Raw genomic sequence first — 26,428 nt, 5'->3', positions numbered from 1 at the left:
TCTTTCTTATTTTAGAACAGCCCTCATGTTTGCTGTGGAGCATAAATCAACACAAATAGTTGAGCTGCTTCTTCAACGAGGTGTTAATGTGTCTGCTTCAGATAACTATGGACAGATTGCCTTGTCTTATGCCATTGCTAGTGGTAATACTGTGTAAGTATTTACATTAAAATACTAATCAGCATTAGACTTAGATCCACAATAGTTATATCTGTTGCATCTCACATGAGGTAAGATTTCATAATATAACTATGTATGGAACAGTAGTTAGTTAGGACAGTTCATCAGTAAGAAACCTTTCAAAAGTCTAGCCAAGAAGTAGTGATGAAAGTTTGATTTGGTGAAGAGGAAGGAAGGGAGGGCCGGGGTCATGGGGGCAGGAAAGATGGAATGAGATAGACATTATTACCTTGGTACATATATGACTGCACATATGGTGCAATGTTACATCATGTACAATCAGAAATTAAAAGTTGTGCTGCAATTGTATAACAGGAATCAAAATGCTTTCTGATGCCATATATACATAATTAAAATAAATTAATTTATAAAAGCAATGATGCATACATGAATCACCTCTAAAGTTTGTTCTCTCCTCTTTCCTCTCCTCTCCTTACCTTTTCTTCTCATGCATACTAGGAAATTTTTCTACCACTGAGATATACCACTAACCAATATTTTAGAACTTTCTAAACCTTTATCTTTAGGGTTTCCAGCATTATCCATTTCATTTCCAGTATAACCCCTACTAATGGGAAAAAATAGTATCACACCTATGATTTTTCTAATTAGCTATTTGAGTCTTGAAATGCTCAATTTAGCAGAAGTTATCTATTCTACCATCCTCCTTCAATTTATCAAGGACCTAATGATATCTTAGAAACTTAAGAAAGATATTTCTGTAGTCAGTTGGAGGGGGATAAAGGGATTTAAAATTGTTCCTTTTCTCTGTCAGTTCTGTTACTGCAGTGTTTCTGCCGGAACTGACCCTGCAGACTGGTAGTGAATAGCTTTTATTACAACCTGTTTTGACTGATCCCAATCCCTGAGTATTCATGGTAATACACACTTAGACTCAAAAGTTACAACACTCTTTTTAGTTCACATGCACTCATGCTTTTTGACTCAATGACATCTTTCTGAAGCAGCAGCACTCTATATTATCTTAGTAAATCTTCATAACAACTTGGTGAACTAAAGTGATACAACCCTTAATTTTTAGAAGGCCTTATGCCTAAGAGAAAGGACTTGTGCAAGAACAAGAAGCTATTGTTCACAGAGACAGGGCATTTTCTGAGTTCAAGCTACACTAGTTAATATATTTACCTGTCTTGTCTCAATGCATGATCATTTCATGTTATTTTTTTTTCTTCTCTAATTACGAGCTATGGGTGCAGTGGCTCATGCATTTACCCCAACTACTTGGGAGCCTAAGGTGGGACAAATGCTTGAGCCCAGGAATTCAAGATCAGACTGGCTATCATCATGAAATGCCATTTCAAAAACAGAACAGAACAAACATTGTACAAATAATTTTCAAGTCAATTAAATGTCTATAGGGCATACAAATTTGGAGAGCATATAAAAAAGTTCTGATACTAGATCTAAAACATTAAGTATTGAATTATATTTTGTCAATGTTTTCTTGTGTGTATTAAAATACCAATTTTATTACTTTTTCAAACCTAGCAACAGGAATCTAATTCTTCGACATATGAAAGCACAATCTAGAACATCAGTAATTTTCAGTACAGGTAAGACTTACAAAAGTGAGTTACTCTTGGTGTTCATGCCCTGTTAAATAAAAGTAAGAGAGTTTGATCACAAAAGAACAGTGGAAAAAAGTAAATGTTCAAATTCCACTCATATTTTTTCTTAATATCTTTCTTGATCCTATAGAATCCAGGATAATTTAGTAATTAATTGTAGGAACTTTATCATCTAAATGATATTGCCTGAAGAAATTTTATGTTAATTTTGAACCTGAAATTTTATATCTTGCAGAAATAAGAAAAAGATATTATTAAATTAGTACTTGTGTTTTGTATATGGTGAAATGATAGCAAATTTGATTTATTATAAAAACAGATGTTCTTGTCAACTATTAATATCAACTCCTATTGTGTGCACAAATTAGTGAATTTCACAGTGATATTTCTATATACACAAATACAATACTTGAATCCTGACCACTCTCTTTACTTTCATTTTTCCCCTTCTTTCTTTTTCATCCCCAGTTACCTTCCCTCTTCCTTAATAATCCCTCCATCATTTTCTAGTCATTCTTATTTTCTTCCCAGATTCCACATGTTAGGGAGAGCATGTGATAATTGGAGTTTTGTTTCTGATTTTTTCATCTTAACGTGATGACCACCCTTTCCATTCATTTTATAGTTTTTATCCTTATTTCTTCTTTCAACCTTTTATTTAGGGTTTGAAATATATCATTTCCTAATATCCTGGGCCTTAAAATTTCTACTCAGAAATCTGAAATTTTTCTGATGTGTTTATAATTGCTTTGGCCCTACTTATAAATTTCAGTTTACCTTTGGTAAATTTACAGACTATGATTTGGAGAGGTTCTTTTCTAGTCATGTCCACTTGGTGTTCTAAAAGCATATTGTACCTGGATGTCCATAAGTTTCACAAGATTTAAGAAATAATTTCTATTATTCACCGAAGAAATAATTTCTTTTATTCACCAAAAAAGCTTGCATTGCCTGTAGAATGTACCTCTCCTCCATTGTGATTCATAATAATAGTCTATGAATTGTGTCTATTGGATTTGTGAGTTGTTTATAATTCTTTTAATTGTTGTTGGTATTGTCTGAATGTGATATTTCATCATCAACTTCAAGCTCTGATATTTTTTCTTTCACTTTAGTCTATGGTTCTGACTTCAAGTGGATATTTTTATTTGAGATATTGGGCTTTTTATTTTCAAGATTTCTACTTGATTCTTTTTCAGAATCTTTATTGAACTGTTCTTTCATGTCCTGCATTGTTTTCATTAATTTATTCAGTTTTTCTTTGCTTTATCATTGAATTAATTCATTATTTTAACATTTTTTGACATTTTTTCATCATTTTGTCTCTTGCAGTATCTTTGGAAATAGTTTCTAGAGTTATGAACTATAAAACAATCATACAGATCTTTTTATTTTTCTTATATTTCTATATTGAAATTTTTATATGTTCAGGTATATATAAAACCACATTTATGTGAGAGTCTGCTTAGGAAATAGCCTGCTCTGCATGATGCATCTTGTGCTATTGGTTTATTGCATAATGTTAAATTATTTTCCAAATGGTGTATGTATTGTAGTTTCCTATGTGTTACCTGTGATTTATAAATTGTGATAGTTTACACTGTCAAGTTCTTAGGTAATAATTTTCTGCATCAGTATTGTGAGAGTGAAGTCATGTTGGTGGAATAGTGATATAGGCAGTAGAGTATCTGAAATGCACTTTCTATGGTGGTTCCTCCAAACTTGTCAATATTGTGCTCTAAAAGGATATGGGAGAGACCTAGCCTGAGGACCTGCATAATTCCATAAGAGTTGCTTCATTTATTTCTAGTCTTGCTTTAGAATGAGTGTCCATACCTTACTGAATTTTGGTCATCTCTATCCATTACTAAATGGGAATGTTAGGTGGAAACATTTTATCTCTGTTATTATTTTATTTTTTTTAGCACCAGGTTTTATTTGTTCTTTTTAGATATATATGACAGTAGAATGTATTTTGTACATACATGGGCTATAACTTATTCTATTTAGGATCAGAGAGAACATTTGGCCTTTTTTGTTTGTTTGTTTGTTTGTTTTGGTATTGGCTTATTTCAGTTAGTATAATAGTCTCAAGTTCCATTCATTCACCAGCAAATGCCATAAATTTCATTCTTCTTTATGGATGAGAAATACTCCATTGTGTATATGTACCATATTTTCTTTAACCTTTCATCTTTTGAAGGGCATGTAGGTTGTTTCTATAGCTTAACTATTTTGAATTGAGCTGCTATAAGACACTGATGTGGCTTTGTCACTGTAGTATGTTGATTTTTAAGTCATTTTGATATACATTAGGCCCAACTGTCTATCTTGGCACTTGAGTTGGTTCTATAGCTTAACTATTGTGATGTTGTTATAAACATTTATGTGGCTGTGTTGTGTCACTGTAGTATGTTAATTTTAAGTCCTTTGGTTATGTCATGTCACTGCAGTATGTTGATTTTAAGTCCTTTGGTTATATATGTAGGCCCAACTCTCCATCATGTCAGCTTAGGAACTGACTTCCTCAACAAGACTTCTAAATTGCAAAAAATAAAATCAAGAAACAACTGGGTTGATAACTGTTTGAATGGTGGTTCCATTCCAAATTTTCTGAGGAATCTCTGTACTGTTTTCCAGAGTGCTTGTACCAATTTGCAGTCTCACTAGCAATGCATGAGTATAACTTTTTTCTCACATCCTCTCCAGCATTTATTGTTACTTGTATTCTTGATAATTGCCATTCTGACTGAGAATGGAATCTCAATGTAGTTTTAATTTGTATTTTTCTAATTGTTAAAGATGTTGAGCATTTAAAAAATATATTTGTTGACAAATTGTATTTCTAGTTCTATGAACTACAAGTTCAGATCCTTTGCACATTTATCAACATCCTGTACCCACTAGAAGAAAATATAGACCCAAGAATATTGGGTTATGTGTGTGTGTGTGTGTGTGTGTGTGTGTGTATGAAGTTTTTTGATTTTTTGTGGGGGGGGAATTACTGGGGACTAAACTCAGGGGCATTCAATCACTGAGCCACATCCCCAGCCTTATGTTTTACATTTTATTGTATTTTATTTTTATTATTTTTAGTTGCATATGGACACAATATATATGTATGTTTATTTTTATGTAATTCTGAGGATCAAACCCAGAGTCTCACACAAGCAAGGCAAGTGCTCCACCATTGAGCTCCAGCCCTAGCCCTGTTTTGCATTTTATTTAGAGGCAGGGTCTAGTGCCTCACCATTCCTAAAGCTAGCTTTGAACACTCGATCCTCCTGTTTCAGTCCCCCGAGCTAGTTTTTTGAGTTCTTTATATATCCAGAAGACTAATGTTCTTCCATTTTGTAGGCGCTCTGTTCATGTTCTTGATCATTTTCTTTGCGGTGAGAAAGCTTTATACTTTGTTACCTTCCCTTTTATTGATTCTTAATTTTATTTGTTGCAATTTAGAAGTCTTGTTGAGGAAGTCAGTTCCTAAGCCAACATGATGGAGATTTGGGCCTATATTTTATTCTAGTGGATACAGAATGTATGGTCTATTGCGTAAGTCTTTGATATACTTTGAGTTGAGTTTTGTGCAAGGTAAATACATATTTCCAGTTTTTCTCAGTACCATTTGTTGAAGAGGCTGTCTTTTCTTTTAATGTATGTTGTTGGTGCCTTTGTCTAGTTTGAGGTAACAGTATTTATGTGGTTTTGTCTCTGTGATGTATTTTCTGTTCAATTGGACTTCTTTCCTGTTTTGATGCACCATTCCATTTTTGTAGCTCCATAGTATAATTTGAGATTAGGCATTGTGATGTCTGCCACCTCCTTCACTTTTCTCAATAAGGATTGTTTTGAATATTCTGATCCTCTTGTTTTTCCAAGTGAATTTCATGACTACCTTTTCTATTTCTAAGAAAAATATCATTGACATTTTAATAGGAATTGTATAAAAACTGTAGCATTTTGATAGTATGTCAATTTTGATAACATATTTTTGCCACTCCATGAACATTGGAGGTCTTTATCTTCTAAGATCTTCTTCAATTTCTTTCTTTAGTGTTTGGTAATTTTCATTACAGAGGTCTTTCACTTCTTAGGTTGTTTCCTGAATATTTTATTTTTAAAATTTTTAGATCCTATTGTAATTCATCAGCTGATGCATAATTTGTGTGTGGGACCATAATTAATTTAAGGGTGTTAATTCTATATCCTGTTACTATTCTAAGTTGTGTGGTGTTTTTTGGGGGTCTTCTACATATAGCATCTTGTTGTTGGCAAATAGGGACATTTTGAGCTTTTCTTTTCCTATGAATATTCCTTTAATTTCTTTTGTTTTCTTTATTTTTTTGGCATTTGGAATGTTCACCTTGGGATTTTTGGTATAGAGCTTTTAAAATGTTCAGTTATGTTTCTATTATCCCTAGTTTTTCTGTCATTTTGAACATGAATGGATGCTATATTCTTTCAAATGCTCTTTCTTAATCTATTGAGATAAATATGTGGTTCTTTTTTTTAAAGTCTATTGATGAATTACATTTTGCTTTCTGTAGGTTGCATCCCTGGGATTAACCCCACTTGATCATGGTGCACTATATTTTAAATATGTTTTTGTATGTAGTTTTCCAGTATTTTATTAAGAGTTTTTACATGTATGTTCACTAGGGATATTTGTCTAAAGCTTTATTTGTTTGATGTATCTTTGTTTGGTTTTGATATCAGGGTGATTCTTGCTTCATAGAATGAGTTTGGAAGTGTTCCATCCTTTTCTATTTCATGGAATAATTTGAGGAGTATTGATGTTAGTTCTTCTTTAGAGGTTTGGTAGGAATTTCCAGAAAATTTATCTAGTCCTGGACTTTTCTTTATTGGTAGGTAAAAATACTGATCCATGAAAAATAACTGGTTCAAAAATGATAGAAATGGCTGGGCTCAGTGGTACATGTGTATTAATCCCAGCAGCTTGGGAGGCTGTGACAGGAGAATCATGAGTTCAAAAACAGTATCAGCAATGGCTAGGTGCTAAGCAATATAGTGAGAACCTGTCTCTAAATCAAATACAAAGCAGTGATGGAATGTGGCTCAGGGATCGAGTGCCCCTGAGTTGAATCTGCAGTATAAATGCTAGAAATGAGAAAAAATATGAATATGTATAAATGTCCATGAATCATTCAGGTCACAATTAAACAGGAAAGGAAAAAAAGAATATATATATATATATATATATATATATATATATATATATATATATATTATTTTTTTTTTTAAATAGATCTCAGTGCTTTTGTGGTGCTAGTAATTGAAGCCATACAATCAAGAAATTGAGGCACATTCTCTGTGAGTGGGCTACATTTATAGTCATTCTTTCATTTCTAGTACTCTTGTTCATCAATATAGGGCATGAAGTCATATAGATTACATGCTGAAAAAGTGTGCAGTCTATAAAAATTTTTCACTTATGAGGAGGATTGAGAAAATTGACATCATATTGTATGACAGTACTAACTGGACCATCCTGCTCTGCTGGGACCAGATAAACTCTTCTCAATGGAATTTTACAGTCTCAGGAAGTCATAGTTTGGGCTGGGGTTGTGGCTCAGCAGTAGAGCACTCGCCTAGCACATACAAGACACTGGGTTCGATCCTCATGAAAATAAATAAAATAAAGGTATTGTGTCCAAATACATCTAAAAATATTATTTTTTTTAAAAAAAAGAAGTCATAGTTTAAAAAATTGTCCTCAAAAAGTCTTTTACATCTACAATCCCATGGGAAATAAGACTAGATATGAATGGAATGCATGAATTGAAATAATCCTCTTCTTTTGAGTGGTGAGTATAAACTCAGTCTTTATAATTTTAATAGTACAATTATTTTAAAAATCATCATAATCATTATCATTATAGTCATTATCATCATTTATTTTACTGTTGGGCATTGAAGCCAGAGCTCACACATTCTATGTAATACATTACATTACCACTTAGCTCTTTCCTCTGTCCTACCAGTAGGTTCTCTCCGAGAAAATGCCACAAAATTCAAATTTTTGTTTGTTTGTTTGTTGTTGTTTGGAAAGACAATGTTGGGCTCATTCTGAAAGCATGAGTGACTTAATAGCCTATTTAAATATTTTATCATGCCAACTATTACTACATAACAACTTTCTGCTACCTCCCTAGTGCTTCTTTCTACATTTCCCCATGACAATGTGGTATGGATAAGAGTGTATAAACTCCGAAAGGTGTAATCTTTCAACAGTTTTATTCCTAGGGGAGGTAAAGTTCTGTTTGTAATATACATAAGATAGAAAAAGTAGCTGGAAGTAAGAGATCAGCATATTTGCTGTCTCCTACACTGGAATGTCTTTTTAAAACTGTTTACTGAATTCCTCTAATTTCTATAGATGTTTTCATATACTTGTTGATCATTTTTATTTTTTCTGTGAAGTTCCTGTTAAATTTATTTGCCCATTTGTTAATTGAGTGGTGGTGGGTGGTGGTGGTATAGTTTTAATTTATATTTTTTAGTTCTTTATCTATCCTGGAAGTTAATGCTTTTTCTGAGGTGCAGGGGGAAGGGTATATTTCCTATTCTGTTGGTTCTCTTTTCACATCCTTGGTTTTTTTCTTTGCAATGAAGAATCTTCTTAGTTTGATGCCATACCTTTTATTGATAATTGATTTTACTTCTTGCTGAGGGGCCTGCCTTTCTAGCATCAACTGATGGGAGCTTGAGGGAACAGAGAAACCCCCTCCAGAAACAGTTTCATAGAATGGTGTCTGGCTGTATGTGCAGCAAAAAATAGCTTTTATAGTGGGTATGTGCCAATTTACATATAACAATCATGATAGGCCAGAGATGATACACAACATATCATATTATGGGAGTCCTGAAACCAAGAGTCTAGGAGCTGCCATGTAGGCTAACCTTGTACTAACAGGGAAATAACTTCTTGTCAAAGAAACAGGGAAATGGTGCTTGCCAGTGTTCTGACAACACTCTGTCTCAAAACATAGAGCTGTAGTTAGCATTTCCCTACTGCACAATCATTAGCAAGATAAGCATTCCTCCACATAGATCCAAGGTCAGGCCCACCAACAACTTCTTGTGCTTTAGGGATCTTATTAAGAAATCAGATTCTAAGCAGATATGGTGGAGTTTGGGGCCTACATTTTCTTCTAGCAGGTGCAGGGATTCTGGTCTAATACTTAGGTCATTGATCCACTTTGAGTTGAGTTTTGTGCATGGTGAGAGAATGAGAGTTTAATTTAATTCTGCTACATAAGGATTACCAATTTTCTGAGCACCATTTGTTGAAGAAGCTATCTTTTCTCCAATGTATAATATTGGTGCCTTTGTATATAGTATGAGGTAACTGTCTTTATATGGATTTGTTTCTATATCATCTGTTCCATTGGTGGTCTTACCTATTTTGTTGCCAATACCATACTGATTTTCTTTTTATAGCTCTGTAGTGTAATTTGAGGTCTGATATTGTGATGCCTCCTGCTTCATTTTTCTTGATAGGGGTTGTTTTGGATATTCTGTGTCTTTTGTTTATCCAAGTGAATTTCATAATTGCTATTTCTGTTTGTGTGAAGAAAATCTTTGGACTATTAAGGGGAATTGCATTAATCTTTTTACACTTTCAGTATGATGGCCATTTTGACAATTCTGGATATCCAAGAACAGAGAAGTCTTTTCATCACCTATGGTCTTCCACAATTTATTTCTTTAGTATTCTGTAATTTTCAATGTAGAGATCTTTTACCTCTTTTGTTAGGTTGATTCACAAGTTTTTTTTTAATGAGATAATTTTCCTAATTTATCTTTTAGTTTATTCGTTATTGGAGTATAGACACACAATTTATTTATGAGTATTATTTTTGTATCCTTCAACTTGATGAATTAATTTGAGTTCTAGGAGTTTTCTGGTGGACTTCTTTTGGGGTCTTCTAAATATATAATTATGTCCTCTTCAAGTGGACCTAGTTTTAGCCCTTTTTTCCCCTATTCACATTCCTTTAATTACCTTTCTTTGCCAAATTGCTCTGGCTAGAGATTAACAGACTTGATTTGTTCAGCTCTCTATTCATTCAATAGTGAATTTTATCTTCTGGGATTTTATTACATTATGATTTGATAGATTGCAGGGTATTATCTCTACATTTTGTACTTGCTACAAGTTGGTTTGTGTACTAATAGAAATAGTGAAAGTGGGCTCCCCTTTCTCATTCCAGTTTTCAGAAAGAATACTGTAGTAGTACTCCTTTAGTATTAGGTTGGCCTTGGGTTTGTCATATGTAGCTTTTACAGTGTTGGTATGATTCTTTCATTTCTGTTATTTCTGGTGTTTAAAGCATGAATGGATGTAGTATTTTTTCAAAAAGAGATGCTGCAATTATGTATTCTTATCTCAGTGTCTATTTGTGTGATGAATTAAATTTACTGATTTCCATTTGTTGAATCAATGTTGCATTCCTGGGATGAAACCCACTTGGTCATGGAGCACTATCTTTTTAATATATTTTTGAATGAGGTTTAGCAGTATTTTATTGAAGATTTTTGCATCTATGTTCATCAAGGATATTAATCTGAATTTTTCTTTTTTTGATGTTTCTTTGTCTAGATTTGTATCAGTGTGAGATAAGCTTCATTGAATGAGTTTGAAGAGTTCCCTCTTTTTCAATTTCATGAAATAATTTGAGGAGGATTGGTATCGGTTTTTCTTTAGTGGTTTGGTAGAAATTGGCTGAGCATCTATCTGGTCCTGAGCTTTTCTTCGTTGGTAGGCTCTTAGTGACTTCTTTATTCTCATTACTTGTAATTGATCTGTTTAAATTTTCTAGATTCTTCTGGTTTGGTTTGATTTGGGTAGCTCATATCTCCACAAATTACTGATGTCTTTAAGATTTTCTAGCTTATTGGGGTATATATATATTTTAAATAGCTTCTATATATGCTCTGTTTCAGTCGTGTCTGTGGTGATATTTGCATTCTCACCATAGGTTTTGGTACTTTGCATTTTTTTCTCTTAGTTACCTTGGCTAAAGTTTGTCAGTTTTATTTATTTTTTTTAAAAAAAACACAACATTTTGATTCATATTTTTCAATTTTTACATGTTTATTTTATAAATTTCATCTTTAAATTTTATTCTTTCCTGTCTTTTGCTGATTTCAGTGTTTTTCTCTAGGACCTTGAGAGGTAATGTTATTTACTCAATAACTTTCTATTCTTTTAATTTATGGGCTCAATGATATAAACATTTATCTTAAAACTGCCTTGGCAGGGTCCCAAAGATTTTTATATATTATCTCAAAATTCTCATTTTTGTTCATATTTTCTTTATTTTAACCTTGATTTGTTCATCTATCCATTCATTATTCAGTAGTGTATTTAGTCTACTAGTGTTAGCTTTTTTAATCTTGTTGATTTCTAGTTTTATAACATTATGATATGATAGAGTGCAAGATATTATCTCTATTTTTAGTATTTGCAAAATGTTGCTTTATGTACTAAAATATGTTCTATTTTTGGAAAATATTCCCTGTGTAGCTAAGAAGAAAATGTATTCAGTCATTGATGAGTAAACTGTTCTATATATTTCTGTTAGATCTAAATTATTAATTGTAACTTTAGTTCTGTACCTTCTATGTTTAATTTTTGTTTGTTTGATCTGTCTAGTGATGAGAGAGGCATCTTAAAGTTCCCAAAATTATTGTGTTGTGATCTGTTTGATTCTCAATATTGAGAAGAATTTACATAGATGCTTCATAGTTTGAAGCATATATATTTACTGTTGTTATTTCTTTCTTTTATATTACTCCCTTAAGCAATATGAAATGGCCTTTTTATCTGTTCTAAGTAACTTATGCTTAAAATCCATTACGTCAGATATGAGAATAGAAACACCTGCTTGTTTATGAGATCCATGTGATTGATGTGCTTTTCTTACCCTTTCACTGTGGATATCTTTGGATATCTTGTGAATATCTTTGCCTATGAGGTTAGTCTCTTAGAGACAGCATAGTGTTGGGTTTTGTTTCTTAATTCAATCTGCCAGCATATACCTTTTGATGAGTTGATTCCATTAACATTCAGTGTTATTATTGAGATATGATTTGTATTTCCTTTTATTTTGATTTATTTCTAATTATCTAGTTGAATTAGATTCTACTTTGATTAACTATTATTTTAGTTGTAGTTTTACTCTGTTTTTATTTGAATATTTTATTTTTTCTTCGTGAAATATTTTATTGAGTATGTTTTATAATGCCAGATTTCTAGTTGTGATTTTTTAAAATTTTTTTTATGGATACTTTTAACTCATATTTAAATCTGACATAATTTGGTATTCTTGGTGTGGTATCCATTTTCTTCCAGAGCTTGGTACATATTATTCAAACACCACCTAGCTTTTACTGTCTGGGTTGATAAGTTAGTTGAGATCTGGATCGGTTTTCCTTGCTTTTCAATGTGACCAATCATTTTTCTCTAGCAGGTTTTAAAATTCTATATTTACTCTGTTTGTTAGGCATTTTCATAATAATGTGGCTAGAAGTGGGCCTGTTGCAATTTTATATATTTTGAGTTCTATATACCTCCTGTGTTTGCTTTTCTATTTCATTCTTAAGATTTTGGAAATTTTCTCTTATTTCATTTAATAGATTGTTCATTTTTTTGGTTTGAAACTCAATGCCTTCATCTACCCCAATTAATCTTAAATTTAGCCTTTTCATATTATCGCATATTTTTTGAAAATTTTGTTCATGGTCTGGTAACATCTTTTCTCCATGATGAACTTTATTTTCAAGATTATGTACTACTGCTTTATCACCTAAACATCTGTCCTTCAAGTCACCTCGTTTATTGGTGATGCTTTGTATTGAATTTTTAATTTGGTTTATTTATTTATGCATTTGAAGAATTTCTGATTGATTTTTTTAGAACTTCTATTTCCTTATTGAAGTGATTTTTCACTTCTTGTGTTTTCTCTGATTTTACTCCTTACATTATCTTTTATCTCATAGGTCAGTTGAAGTATAAACTTTCAAAATTCCTTCTCTGATGTTCTCTTCACTGTGGTTTTTGTGGAATATGCTGTTGAGTCATTCTGGTTTGTTTGGAATGATTTGTTCCCTTGCTTGTTCATATCTAAATGAATCTGCCTCCACAGAACTTCTAGTCCATGCACTTCTAGTGATCTTGAAGATATCCTGTGGCTCAGATATTTGGGGGAGGGGGAGTCAAATAATTGCAACCAACTGTGTGTACAATATATAGAACTAAATTGAGTACTTAATTTTTATTTTCACATAAAGTTGTTACAATAAACAGAACTGTATTGATTTCTGTCAGTAAAGACAGTAAGTAACCATGAATTATATCTTTCATAAAATCAAAGAATAGATGTTTCTGATGGCTTCAACTGTATTAATTGTTGTTTCAGCATTAGTGGTGGTGTCTGTGGAGTTTTATAAACAAATTAGTGTTAGGAGAAATTAAAAATAAACTTCCTTATGAGGAAAGGTGCAGTGAGGATAGAAAACGATTTGTAGTTTCCAGGTGTGAATAGGGCAGATGCATAGTTGATATAGGATGTGTTGTTTATGAGGAAGAAGGAGAAAAAAAGAAGTAAAAATATAGAGTAAAGAGAGAACAATGGAATTTGACTGTTTATAAGAGAAAAAGGAGAAATAGAAACAAAGGGAAATAAAAGTTTTGAAACAGAATATAAAGTCAATACAGAATATGCTAATTGACCAGAGGGTCAAGCCTAACCTCAAAAAAAAAAAAAAAACAGAATAAGGAAAAATAATCATGTTTAAGAATGCTACAAATTAGAAAGCAGAAAAATATATGTACATGTACAACTGTATAAATGTCTACCATGTATTCATCAATACACGTTGAAAAACTAAAAAAGGAAAAAAAACCTATAAGATTGTCAGTGAGAGTATGTGCTTGCTGTTTTGGGTGTCTTTCCATCTCTCAGTTTTCATTCTCCATGGGATGGTATGAAGAACTGTGAGAGGTGCTGTCAACTCTACCCCCAGGGCATAGGTTATGCTGGGTTCTACAAGATGTTCTCATGGGAGGCAATGAGGTCTAGTTTTTGCCCAAGGTGTTTCATTGCATGAAGAGTTACTGGGCATAAATAAATCAATGCACCCCTAGGACTATACCCCACTCTTCTCCCCAAAGCTACACTCATGTCACAGAAAAGCCAGTTCTTCACCAGTTCTTTTTTTCAGAGATACTATTCTTTCTGACCTCCTGAGATCTGCTCCCAAGCACCAAGCTCCATCACTCCTGCTCATTCAGATTTTGAATCCACTGCCACTGGTCTTAGGCATTGGTCTATCAAGAGAAGAGAGTAGGAAGGCTTTCTTTGGCTTATCTGACTTGCATTACCCCCAGGAAAACTTATTTCCATACCAGATATTCTCCTGATTTGCTAGGCTCAGTTTATATCTTGTGGCTGGTGTCTGCCAGATTTATTTATTGGACTGAGCCCCAACACATGGTTCTAAGTTCCCAGTCTGAGTTGGTGCCACAGCAATGCAGATGTTCAAACATGTCTCCAACTTCAGCTCCCCAAACATAGCAGGTAGACCAGGGGTGACTTTTATGTCACAGTTTATTGATTAGAATAGCTTCTGAGTCTGCCCAGGTTAGGCTTGACCCTCTGGTCCAAGGTTCTGCATTCCAAGACTGTCTGTAGCACTCTTCTTCTTCTTCTTCTTCTTCTTCTTCTTCTTCTTCTTCTTCTTCTTCTTTCTTCTTTCTTCTTTCTTCTTTCTTCTTCTTCTTCTTCTTCTTCTTCTTCTTCTTCTTCTTCTTCTTCTTCTTCCTTCTTCTTCTTCCTTCTTCTTCTTCCTTCTTCTTCTTCTTCTTCTTCTTCTTCTTCTTCTTCTTCTTCTTCTTCTTCTTCTTCTTCTTTCTTCTTCTTCATTATTACTATTATTATTATCATTATCTTTTTTAGTTTTAGGTGGACACAGTGTTTTTATTTTATTTTTATGTGGTGCTGAGGATTGAACCTAGTGCTTCATGCATGCTAGACAAACACTCTACCACTGAACCACAACCCTAGCCCCTTCTCTGCAGCATTTTTCAGTCTTTCCTGTCCTTATGTACTGATTTACCCAACTCCCATAGAACCTAAGCTCCATTTCTGTTTTTCATCTTTGTCTAATGCACCCTAAATTCCCCAGTTTTCAAGGCTCTCTGGCCAATATTGAGTACCAGTGGCATGCTTTTATCACCCACCTCACAGAGAAGCAGTTTTCTCACTCTGAGTCCCATGTGGTGGAGCTGTGAGAAAAGCCACTTCCTGCTAATCAACCATCATGTCTCCCCTTGTTTGATACTGATATCTTTATGCTATTTTATGTGACAATGATAAGGTTTTCTTTCATCTTGAAGCTTTTAGTAAGGATTATGATTATGGTAATTATTTACTTTTAATTATCAAATTTTTGCAATTTTCTTGTATCTTCCTTGCATTTGATAAGTACATAGTAGGAGACATAGGAGTTGTTAATCATTGCTTGCCTGTCAGAAATATAATTAATGTTAATTTTAAAACTTCTCTAAGTATGGGCCTAAAGGAATATTTTATAAATATTTTTTATAAAAATAAATTTTTATAAAAACATCAGTCATCAACGTTTAGTATTTTACATTTCTGTTTTTGATTAAATATATATTTTACTGTTTTCTTTAATAGTAAAAGAAAGTTCTAAAGATGACTCATTAAGAAGGTATGAATTTATAGATTTTAAATGAAAAATATCTACTAACCCTAAGTGGAGAGTGAAGATATAAGGATTTGTTGAGTATTCTATTCTGGGACAGACACCACATTCAGTTAACACTTTTTTCCTAAAGTTTTCTTACAAACACTTTGAAAGTGTCTGTGCTATTATAACCTGTTAATTACTAATAAAGCAGCAGTCATTTATAGAGATGACTATTTGTCCCATATTTGCCTATTTAATAAGTGTTGGGCCTGTGGTTAGACTGTAGCCTTACCTGGCTGACAACTCCATTGTGTTGTCACAATGTACAGATTGATACCGAGATGTATCATCAATTCTATATCATCAGTTTAGAAAGTTAAAGGCAATTATGTGTTAATTCTGATTTATGTTTTAACTGAGAAGCCGGGTTATAGTCAAAGAATTTGTCCTGACTTTGAAAGTTTACTGGTAACCAGTTTTCTTTTGGTTTGTTTGTTTTTTTAATACACAAATCTTTTATGTAAAATCTCACAGATCTATGGCCACATGGTTTTCTAATAAACAAGATCAGACAAGTGCTATAGAAAAATGATTTTTCTGGAAGTGAAGAATAACATTGTTTAGACAATGTTGTATTAATTATATTAATACTTAGAGGACATTTTGATTTCTCTACTTCCTGATTTTCCAATAAGTTTCTCTTTAATTACTATCCCATCCATTTTATGAAGACTTTTACTTTGATCCTTTTTTTCTATTACTATAATCTCTGATTTAATTTTTATTTGTATTTTCTGTTTTTTTCCATTTGTGTTTTTATTTTGTCAATTGAATTGAATATTATTTCTTTTTCTGCTGACATATTCGAAAATTCAGAGAATTTCAGAATTTTAAAGAATTTTAGCAACCATCTAGTCTTTCAACATGTATTTGACATGCTGGCCAAATGATAATTTTGAGAATGAACCTGAAATTTAAAAATATTAAAGGGGCTTTTGTGGGTACAAATGATGACAGCAATGATATTTGAACTCCAGTTCCTTAGTTCTAAGCTCAGTACATTTACTGGTTATTATTTTTTCTTGAGAGAGGGAGAGAGAGAGAGAGAGAGAGAGAATTTTTTAATACTTATTTTTCAGTTTTTGGTATACCAGCACATCTTTAATTTTATTTTTATGTGGTGCTGAGGATCAAATCCAGCGTCATGCACATGCCAGGGAGCGCCTACCACTTGAACCACATCCCCAGCCCCTGGTTATAATTTTTAAGGTGAATTTTTTTTCATAATAGAATGAGGACTGACTATAGGAACCCCAAATAAAGAGGACAAGACTAGAACTATTAAGTGACCAGTGTAATAGAGGATCAAATTTAATTAATGAAGAAAGGGACTATTTTGAAGAGTAACAATACTGTATCTTATAGGAATAAGGGTTTTAGAAAACAGTCTAAAATCTTGGGGTTTATGATCTGTTTGAGGCACACAAAACAGGAATTAATATTAAAAGCTCTCTCTAAAGGCATTTTAATACAATATTTAGAGGATTCTGATAGCTTGTATTTTTTTGTTTGCATCCTTGTTATGCAAGAGTGAATTAGAGACTAGTGAATTTGTTAGAATACATGGATAAAATTTGTTGGAATATATGGATCTGTGGCCCAAAGTGGGTGTCCATTAACCTTCACTTTCTTTCCAACTTGCTGGTGTTCTTACAATGTACATGTACTATTGGGTGCAGGAATGATTGACAGGCAAAGTCATTACAAAGATTCAGTTGAGTAGTTGGTAAGGTATTTAGACAGGCCATTGAGACTCCATTTAGTTTACCCTTGTGTCAGGAATCTGCATATTCATGGGATATAAATTTCAAGTTTGGAGACTGCCACTGAGTTCTGCAGATGAGGTACTGGGAAATGGATTCCCAGAGGAAGGAAGACACTTACATAATGGTTAGGGAAACAGAGGTATGAACACCAAGACTCTGCTTTTATGGTAGTCTTTCCCCTTGAGCATCTGAGTGCCTATAAAGGTTTTAAAGTGCTTGCTAGTTTATTTGGACCTGAATAAAGTTGGACCTATATAGGAAAAATTAATTTTATAATTTATTTCAATTTTTCTGACAAAAGTATTCTAATTAACATATATATTCACTTTTTAACTTTCAATTTTTTTAAGTTTCAGAGAACTCTGTGCTCTGTTTGTGGGTAAAGGGAATAAATACGGTATTTCTATTGGTGATTTCCATGCTGAAGAACAAAGACTGCCATTTTCAAGCCCTCTTCCTTAGTATTTGACTCATAGATATCCAAGAGAGGGAATTACGCATCTTGTTACCTTGTCTTGGGTTATCAGAGATTTGTTCCAGTTCAGGTGGAAAAAAAATGTCAGCCATTACTTGGGTTTAAGTTCAGCCTTCAAGACTGGCAGTTTGCAAGTATAAATTATCCTCAGGTTCTGCTGCTGTATTGACTATCACTCTGAATTGGAACTCAGAGTACATTCATTGAATATTTTATAGATTTACAGCAGTAGAGGCAGAAGGAAGTGAATATGAGCTTTTTTTGTAAATGGAGGTCATATTTTAATTATTTCAATCAAGAACCACCATTTAATAAATTATACCTAAACTTTAAACAGACTTTATTTTTAAAATAAAATAACTCACCCATTGTTGTTGTACATTTTTGCTCTAAAGATCTACCCAAAAAACTCATCCAGGTGAGTCCTGCTTTGAAATGATTGAGAACAACTATGAAGCTCATATTAAGGTAAAGGGATATTTTGTAAAATTCATGTCCTTGCTCTGAATTTTGTGTTTTTAAGATGTTAATGCTGAAAATTCTGCTATATTTTTTCTGACATTTTATATGAAAATTTTCTTAGTTTAACAAGACTTATAATACTTTAATAATTTAATGCCTAAATTAATTTTTCTAGAATCATGAAATTTCCCTGGTGCTTTTAGTTTGGAATGTATAATATACATTGCACATAGCTTTTCTTTATTCATTTGAACCCTTGGTTAATGTTTTACTATCATAACATTTTCAGAGATTTTTATTCTCTATTTCTCTGCTTGGCTCTGTATTTATACTAAAATAATATTGGGAATTGTGGCAACCAAAAGTCTAGAATCTGTATCTTAATACTTGTATTAAAAAGTGTTTACATATCCATACTTTCTGAGTCTTTCCACTAAAAGTGACAGTAATTAAAAAAAAAAACTACTGTAAACAACAGAAAGATTAGTAGAACAGAAGGAAGTACTAGGTCCTGAATTAGAACAAATTATATTCTATAATTTTATAATTATATGCTAGTATATAACTTCTATTGTGATGTATAACTAAAAAGAACCAATACAAATCTAAAAAAATGAGGTAATGAACTTTTCTAAAAATTTACTCTTCATCTAATTGAAGAATAGATGGTGTGTGCAAAGTAATAATCAGTTCTGGAAGCAGAGACTCTCAATAATTGTAGTAATACTTTAGTTTCAGAATTGTTGTTTTTCCATTATAATTTCTTAAAATATCTAAATTCTATGTCACATTCTGAAATTTCAAATTTTAGTTTCTGTATTTACTTAAATATTCATTGTAAAACACTACTATATTTATGAACTATTCCAGGTTAGAAATATATTTGTAAAAATCGTGGAGTAGTAAAATAAAATTTAAATTTTAAATTTTGTTTTTGAAATGACTTTAATTTTATTTCAGTGATTAAGAGCTAAATATTATGTGAAAAAGAAGTGTGTAATATTTATTTGGGAGGAAATTAATATAGAGCTATCATAGTGTGTTCCACTTAGAATGCTATTATGGTATTATTCATAGCTTAACTGAGCTCATTTGGCCTGGAGAAATGCACCATTTCTAAAAGCTGGTGTTATACACAGTATTGAACATGAGTAAATGTGGAGAAAATAAATGTCTACTTGCTGAAATGTCCTAAGTAATGTAATATGCATCAGACAACTAGTAATTAAGTTTATTGAATTCAAAAATATGTTTTAAGTTTGTATTCTCTTTTAATATATGGTATGTGAAAGTTTGAGTAAGTTATCTCAAATTGGTGCTATAAAGGAAGAATCCTTCTTACTTATCTTTCATTATACAAATACACATGTGAAGATGTAAATTTGGTGTCAACATACCTTATATACTAACTTACATACTAACCAGGAGATGATAAACTGTAGTATAAAGGTGTATTAAGAATTGTAATGCAAAAAAAGGACTTCTTCCACTGTCTTGTTACCTATGTCAAGCAAACCTGGTGATATGATTTGCAGCACCACCTGGTTTATTAAAAAATATTTTATTGTTTTATATCTTATTGTTTTGTTAACTCAATTATATGAAGTTACTGGAATAAAAAGAAGATATGCCCCTTTCTAAAACAAATGACTTACTCTAATACTATTTTCCTTGAAGAAAACATCTCTTCATTGTCTATTCATTGTGCCATCTCTGTCACTGTGGTTTGGTCATTGAGTTAATGTTTCTGTATAACAACACTGTGTGGTTTTTATTCATTGATATCACTCCCACATGATTTTTTTGTCATTCCTCTTTTCCTTGGAAGGAGAAAAATTTGAATAATCATTTATCTTGAGCTATTTGACACATAGGATAGATAAAACTTATACTGTTTATGTATCCAATCACTCTTCTTTAATAGATACTCTTAAAGCTCATATCTTACAGCTTTCCCCACAAGAGGTAATTCATGCCAATATAAGTCATAAAAACACATTAAAATATCACATATAATTTCTCATATTGTTAGTCTTTTTCAAAAGTACTCTAAGTAAAGATGGCTACAATTTTTATCCTACATCATTCAGCTTAAGAAAATAGTATAATGGATTTCAGTATTTGTGTAAAAATCAATTGAAGAGGAGTACATTTTGGAAATCTCTATGTCATGGCTCATAATCCTTTCCTCATTAGAAGGTATAGCTTAGTAAGTGAGAAAATTATAGTTTGAGTATGCATCAACATGCTTATTCTATTGTACCTACAGTCATGGAGAACATTAATTAATTTTTTAACTTTGGTTCTTATTATATCTTAATCTCTTTTTCCCTAGAACATCCCAGAAGAAGGAGGAGAATTAACTGAAGCTTCCAGACAATCCATGAAGGATGGTAAGCTATTTGAAGACTGCCTGATGTTGTGCAGCTTATTGACTTGAAATTACAGAATTTTTGTATATCATTTATTTTGTTTTTATTGTTAGAAGTAAAATATGACACTGGGAACCAAAAGAGTGGAAACTTACCTGACAACAGTAACCCTGCCAGTCAAAAGAAGGATGTAGTTGAAACACTTGTGCAAGCAATCAGAATAAAGAATGATTGTCCTTTCTTTTCATCACCTGAATCAAAGGTAATTTTTTAAAACCTCTTTCATTCTTTCTTTTTTTTTGCATATCATCTTCCATGATGACAAAAATGCTAGAAAGAAATAAGACTACAAAATTACAATAGAAAACAAGGATAGCAACAGGTGAATTAACATTGACAGAATGTGGCAGGAATAAACAATTCTTTGGTGTGCCCTTATGGAAAGAAAGAAATAGAAAAGAAGCCAAAAGAACAGCTTTATAAATATGAAGCTGAGAAAAGGGGATGCATATGAAGAGCAAGATAAGTATCCAGATTGAATAAGAGAGTCAAGATGGCTGATACTTAAAATAAGAAATATTGAAATTAATAAGAGTAGCAACTCAATATTAGTCCAAACATAGGAATATTTGGGGAAGTACATGCTGGATATTTGAACAATGTGTCATATTTGTCTGTTTTTTACTCTTGACATTCTTGAATGACTAGGAGGCAGGGTGTGGGATTACCATCACAATAATTTTGTGATTATAATGAATAGAAAAATAAACAAATAAATGAGGCATATTTTAGACACTTAAAAATCAATAGTTTCTTTACTTCTGTTCTTATTAAACCTTCAAGTAATTTATATTTAGTATCAATTAATATAAACTTAATTTATTGATGGTTAGTGCTTGTTGAATTATATCAGAATGAACTCTACTGTCACATATAACTAAAAAGAAATCAATTATATATATATATATATATATATATATATATATATATAACTGCTATTCAAAGAAAATATAAATCTAAACAGAACAAGTAATAGTGGTAATGAACATGATAAATAAAAAATAAATAAAGTTCTGAAAATTTTAAAAAGATGGTTAATTTTAAAAAATTTGTACACAGTAATTACACAAAATTTTTATGGTGGCATGTTTGTACATACATATAGATCAATTATACTCCCCCAATACTAACTTTAACATTTCTTTATCCATACTCCCAATTTTATGTATGCTAATGGATAAAATTTATTATTCATCTATTTTCATGTTGAACATTTCTACCTCTAGTTTTCTATATGAGAGCAATATATAATACTTGTTTTCTGAGTCTGGTTTATATTACTTAACATTAGGCTTCCCTATGTCATTCATTTTTCTAAAATGGATTTAGTTTTGTTTTTTTGTATGTGTAAAAATCTTCCTTGTGTATATATAATACATTTTTTATTCATTTTTTTTTGTTAACATCTAGCCTGATTCTTTAACTTGCCTATTTTGAATGGTGTCATGGTAAAGATGGGCATATGTATATCTCTAAAGTAAGCTGACTTTAATATTTTCCTGTAAGTACTGAGTAGTATAGTTGTATCATAAAGTAGTTTTATGTTCAGTTTTTTGAGTAGCCTTCATACAAATTTCCATAGGGCCATAGTAATTTATATTTCTACCAATAGCGTATAAGAGATTTTCTCCTCAATTTTCCCACTATTTTTTGTTTTCTTGATGATTACTTTTTTGAATGGTGGAAAATGGAGGTTTGATGTTGTTTTGATTTACATTTCCCTGATTGCTAAAGATGTTATGCATTTTTTAACCAAAGTGTCGGCCATTTATATCTCTAATTTTGAGAACCATCTGTGAATTTGCTCATTGATTGAGAAGATTTTTGTGTTTCTGGTGTTAAGATGTTTGTGTTAATATTTTCAGGATATTAACCTTCTGTCAGAAGAGTAGCTGGCAAAGCTTTTCTCCAATTCTGGAGGCTACCTCTTCATACTGTTAATATGTTTCACTTACTATGCAGGAATTTTTCAGTTTGAAGCACTCCCTCTTATCCATTGTTGCTATTATTTTCTGAGCTGTAGGAATCTCTATTCAGGAAGTCATTGCCTACATACTTAAGTGTTTTGAATATATTTTCTTCTAGCAGTTGTAAACCTTCTAGTCTGGTACATATGTTTTTAGTCCTTTTTGAATGAACTCTTGTACAGTGTTAGAAAATAGTCATCTAGTTTTCTTTTACATATGGATATCTAGTTTTCCCAACACTATTTCTAAAATGTCTTTTGTCTTTTCTCCAAAATATATTTTTGGCAACTTTGCCTAGAATCACATGAATGTACTTCTATGGGTTTGGCTCTCTGACTTCTCTTCTATTTCATTGGTCATGGGTCTTCCTTCTCACCAAGACCATGGTTTTTATTACTGTGGCTCTGTTTTATATTTTGAAATTGGGCATTGTGGTGTATCCATCATTGCTCTTATGATCAGCATCACTTTGTCTAAGTCATTTGTTTTTTTTTTCTTCCATATAAATTTAGGAGTAGTTTTATTTGTTTTGTATTTGCCCCACATTTATGTGAACAATATCATTTGAATTTGAATGGGAATGCATGGAATCTATAATTCACTTATGGTATATGGCCATTTTCACAATATTAATTCTGCCTTTCCATGAACATAGGAGATCTTCCTACTTCCAGTTGTCTTCTTTAGTTTCTTTTTCAGTAATTTGTAATTTTTCTTGAAGAGGACATTCACTTCCTTAACTAGGGTTATTCCTATCTATTTTTAAAGCTATTTGAATGACCTATTACCCTTGCTTTATTCTATCCAGGTTTGCTATTGGTATATAGACAATTTATTGTTATATATATTTATTTTGTATCATTTTACTCTGATGAACTTATTCATTGGAAGTAGAATTCTTATGACATTTGTGGTCTTCTAAGAATAGGACTATATAATTTGCATATAAAAATAATTTAACAATTTTAAGTTTTCTATTTGAATCCCTTTTATTTCTTTCTCTTGTCTAAAATTTTAAGTACTGTGATTAGTGAGGTTGGTGGCAATGAACATCCTTGTATTTTTCTGATTTCAGAGAAAATGTTCCTCTTCATTATACTATTGGCTTTGCGTTTGATACACTTGGTATTTATTATCTTGTTATAAACTTCTCTTCTTTCTAGTTCCTCAGAGCTTTATTATAAAGGGCCATTGAATTTGTCAAAGGCTTTTCCTGCAGCTGATGAAATGATCATTTGGTTTTGCCCTTGATTCTATATGTGGTGTATTAGTTCCATTGATTTGCATTTATTGAATTATCCTGGAGCAAAATCAGCTTGTACTTTTTTTTTTGTATATGACACTAGAGACTCAAACCAGGACCACAGTACCACTGAGTCACACCCCCAGCCCCTTTTATTGTTCACTTTGATACAGGTCTCACTAATTTTCCCAGGCTGGCTTTGAAATTACAGTGGGCCTGAAATAACACCCTACCTTTCTGAGAATATAGACATATACCACCATGCCTGACATTGTATGTTATTTTGTAATGTGCTGCTGAATATGGTTTGCAAAGATTTTTATGAGAATTTTTATATTTTGTTCCTCAAGGATATTGGTCTCTAGTTTTTTCCTTGTTCTGTCCATATTCACTTTTCCAATCAGGGTAATACTTTACAGAATTGCTTTGAAAGCATCTTTCCTTTGCTCTTACATGTAATGGGGGGATTAATATCAGTTCTTCATTAAATATCTGATAAAATTTAGCAATGCATTCACCTCTGGCCTTGGAGGCTTCTATTATTGCTTCAAATTAATTGCTTGGTATTGAGCTATTTGTTTTTCTCTATCCTTTTGATTCAAAAATTTTAGGACATATTTCATCAATATCTTCTAGATTTTTTTCATGTATTGCGATTTGAGTCTTTAATATAATCTAGATTTTCCTATGCATTGAAATACTAGTTTTCCACTCTCTAGAGATCCTCTGGATTTCAGTGGTATCTGTTGTTATATTTCTGTTTTTGTTTCTAGATTTATTCATTTGTATCTTCCTTCTCTCTCTCTTTATTTTTTATTTACCTTTGCTAAGGGTTTATTAATCTTATTTACCTTTTCAACAACCATTTGTTTCATTAGTACTATGTTGGTTTTTTAAATTTAACTTTCTACTTTATAAATTTGGCTGTGAAATTTATTAATTCTTTTTTTGTATTGGTTTTAGAATTAATTTGCTGATGTTTTTCTTAGACCTTGGGATGCATCATGAGGTTTTAAATTTGAAATATCTCAGATTTCTAAATGGAGGTAGCCATTGCTATAAACTTCCCTCATACAACTGCTTTTGGTACATTAGGGGAGAGACATGGGGAGGGAAAGAAAAAGTACTGGGTAGTAAGATTTATCAAAATATATTATGTGCATTTCTGTATTTGTTATACTGAATCCCATTATTTTATATACATATACACACACAATGTCTCAATAAAAGAAAAGAAAAAACCAAAGAACAAAAAAAAGAACTGTTTTTACTATATCCCATATTGTGTTTTGATTCTCACATGGGTCTGATGTTTATTTAAAACTTCCCCACCCCACCCCCGATTTCATCAGTGACCCTTTGATTATGCAATTGTATTATTCATTCTTCAAGTGTTCATGCAGTTTCTATAGTTTTACTCACTGTTTACTTCTTTTTCTTAATTAGATAATTATTTCATATATAATATTGGGGTTAATTTTGAAATAATCATACAAGATTGGTATACACTTTTCCAGTTTGATCCCCAGTACTCTCCCTTCTTGCCTACCTCTGTTATCTTTCTTCTCTACTGATTTTTTTTTGTATTTATTTGTAGTTGTTTTAATTAGTGCATCATTAATATACATAAAGGCACTTAGAGTTATCCAGGTACATTACCATTTATCAATGACTTGGTACTTCTCTCTTGAATTTGTAAAAACCATTCTTAGCTCTAAAATTTGGAATTTTAACCAAAATATAATGTGGACAGTTTCTTTTTCGGCCATATCTATTTGGCTTTCTAAATGCTTTCTGTGCCTGATGTACATATTATTTTAACAAATAAGGGTATGTTTCTGGTGCTAGTTCACTGAATAATTTTTCTATGCCTTCAGTTTGTATATACACTCCTTCCTTCAAGAGCTTAGTCTCAGTTGATCTTTTAAAGTGGTCGTAAAATGCTTGTATATTCTTTTAAAAGTCTTTCCTTTTTATTACTGTAGGAAAGTTCTACATCATCCACCTTGTCTTCAAGCCTTAACATTCTTTCATCTATCTGATGTAGTATATTGGCAGTACTTCTAATAACAAATGTATTATTTTCAAATTTTCTCCTTTTTTAAAATTTTTTTATTGGTTGTTTAAAACATTACAAACCTCTTGACATATCATATTTCATACATTAGATTCAAGAGGGTTATGAATTCCCATTTTTACCCCAAATACAGATTGCAGAATCACATTGGTTACACATCTACATTTTTACATAATGCCATATTAGTAATATTGTATTCTGCTACCTTTCCTATCCTCTACTATCCCCCCTCCCCTCCCCTCCCATCTTCTCTCTCTACCCCATCTACTGTAATTCATTTCTCTCCTTATTTTTTCCCATTCCCCTCACAACCTCTTATATGTAATTTTGTATAACAATGAGGGTCTCCTTCCAGTTCCATGCAATTTCCCTTTTCTCTCCCTTTCCCTCCCACCTCATGTCTCTGTTTAATGTTAATCTTTTTCTCCTGCTCTTCC

General features: G+C 32.0%; 1 protein-coding gene across 1 annotated transcript in view; it reads left to right on the top strand.

Moving 5' to 3' along the window:
- The first annotated feature begins 1,689 nt into the window (after positions 1-1,689).
- LOC144368096 (uncharacterized) overlaps positions 1,690-26,428 on the top strand; it is a 47,414-nt gene continuing 22,675 nt past the window's right edge. Inside the window, exons 1-4 of the mRNA XM_078026605.1 lie at positions 1,690-1,754; positions 18,206-18,278; positions 20,608-20,665; positions 20,758-20,906. Of these exons, the coding sequence (XP_077882731.1) occupies positions 18,246-18,278; positions 20,608-20,665; positions 20,758-20,906 (240 nt within the window). The 5' untranslated portion in view covers positions 1,690-1,754; positions 18,206-18,245. The remainder of the gene's footprint in view (positions 1,755-18,205; positions 18,279-20,607; positions 20,666-20,757; positions 20,907-26,428) is intronic.

This window comes from Ictidomys tridecemlineatus, chromosome 2 (assembly GCF_052094955.1).
Source record: "Ictidomys tridecemlineatus isolate mIctTri1 chromosome 2, mIctTri1.hap1, whole genome shotgun sequence".
In the NCBI taxonomy this organism is placed as follows: domain Eukaryota; kingdom Metazoa; phylum Chordata; class Mammalia; order Rodentia; family Sciuridae; genus Ictidomys; species Ictidomys tridecemlineatus.
Note: the sequence above shows the minus strand (reverse complement) of the source record. Positions and strands in the feature narration are given on the sequence as shown.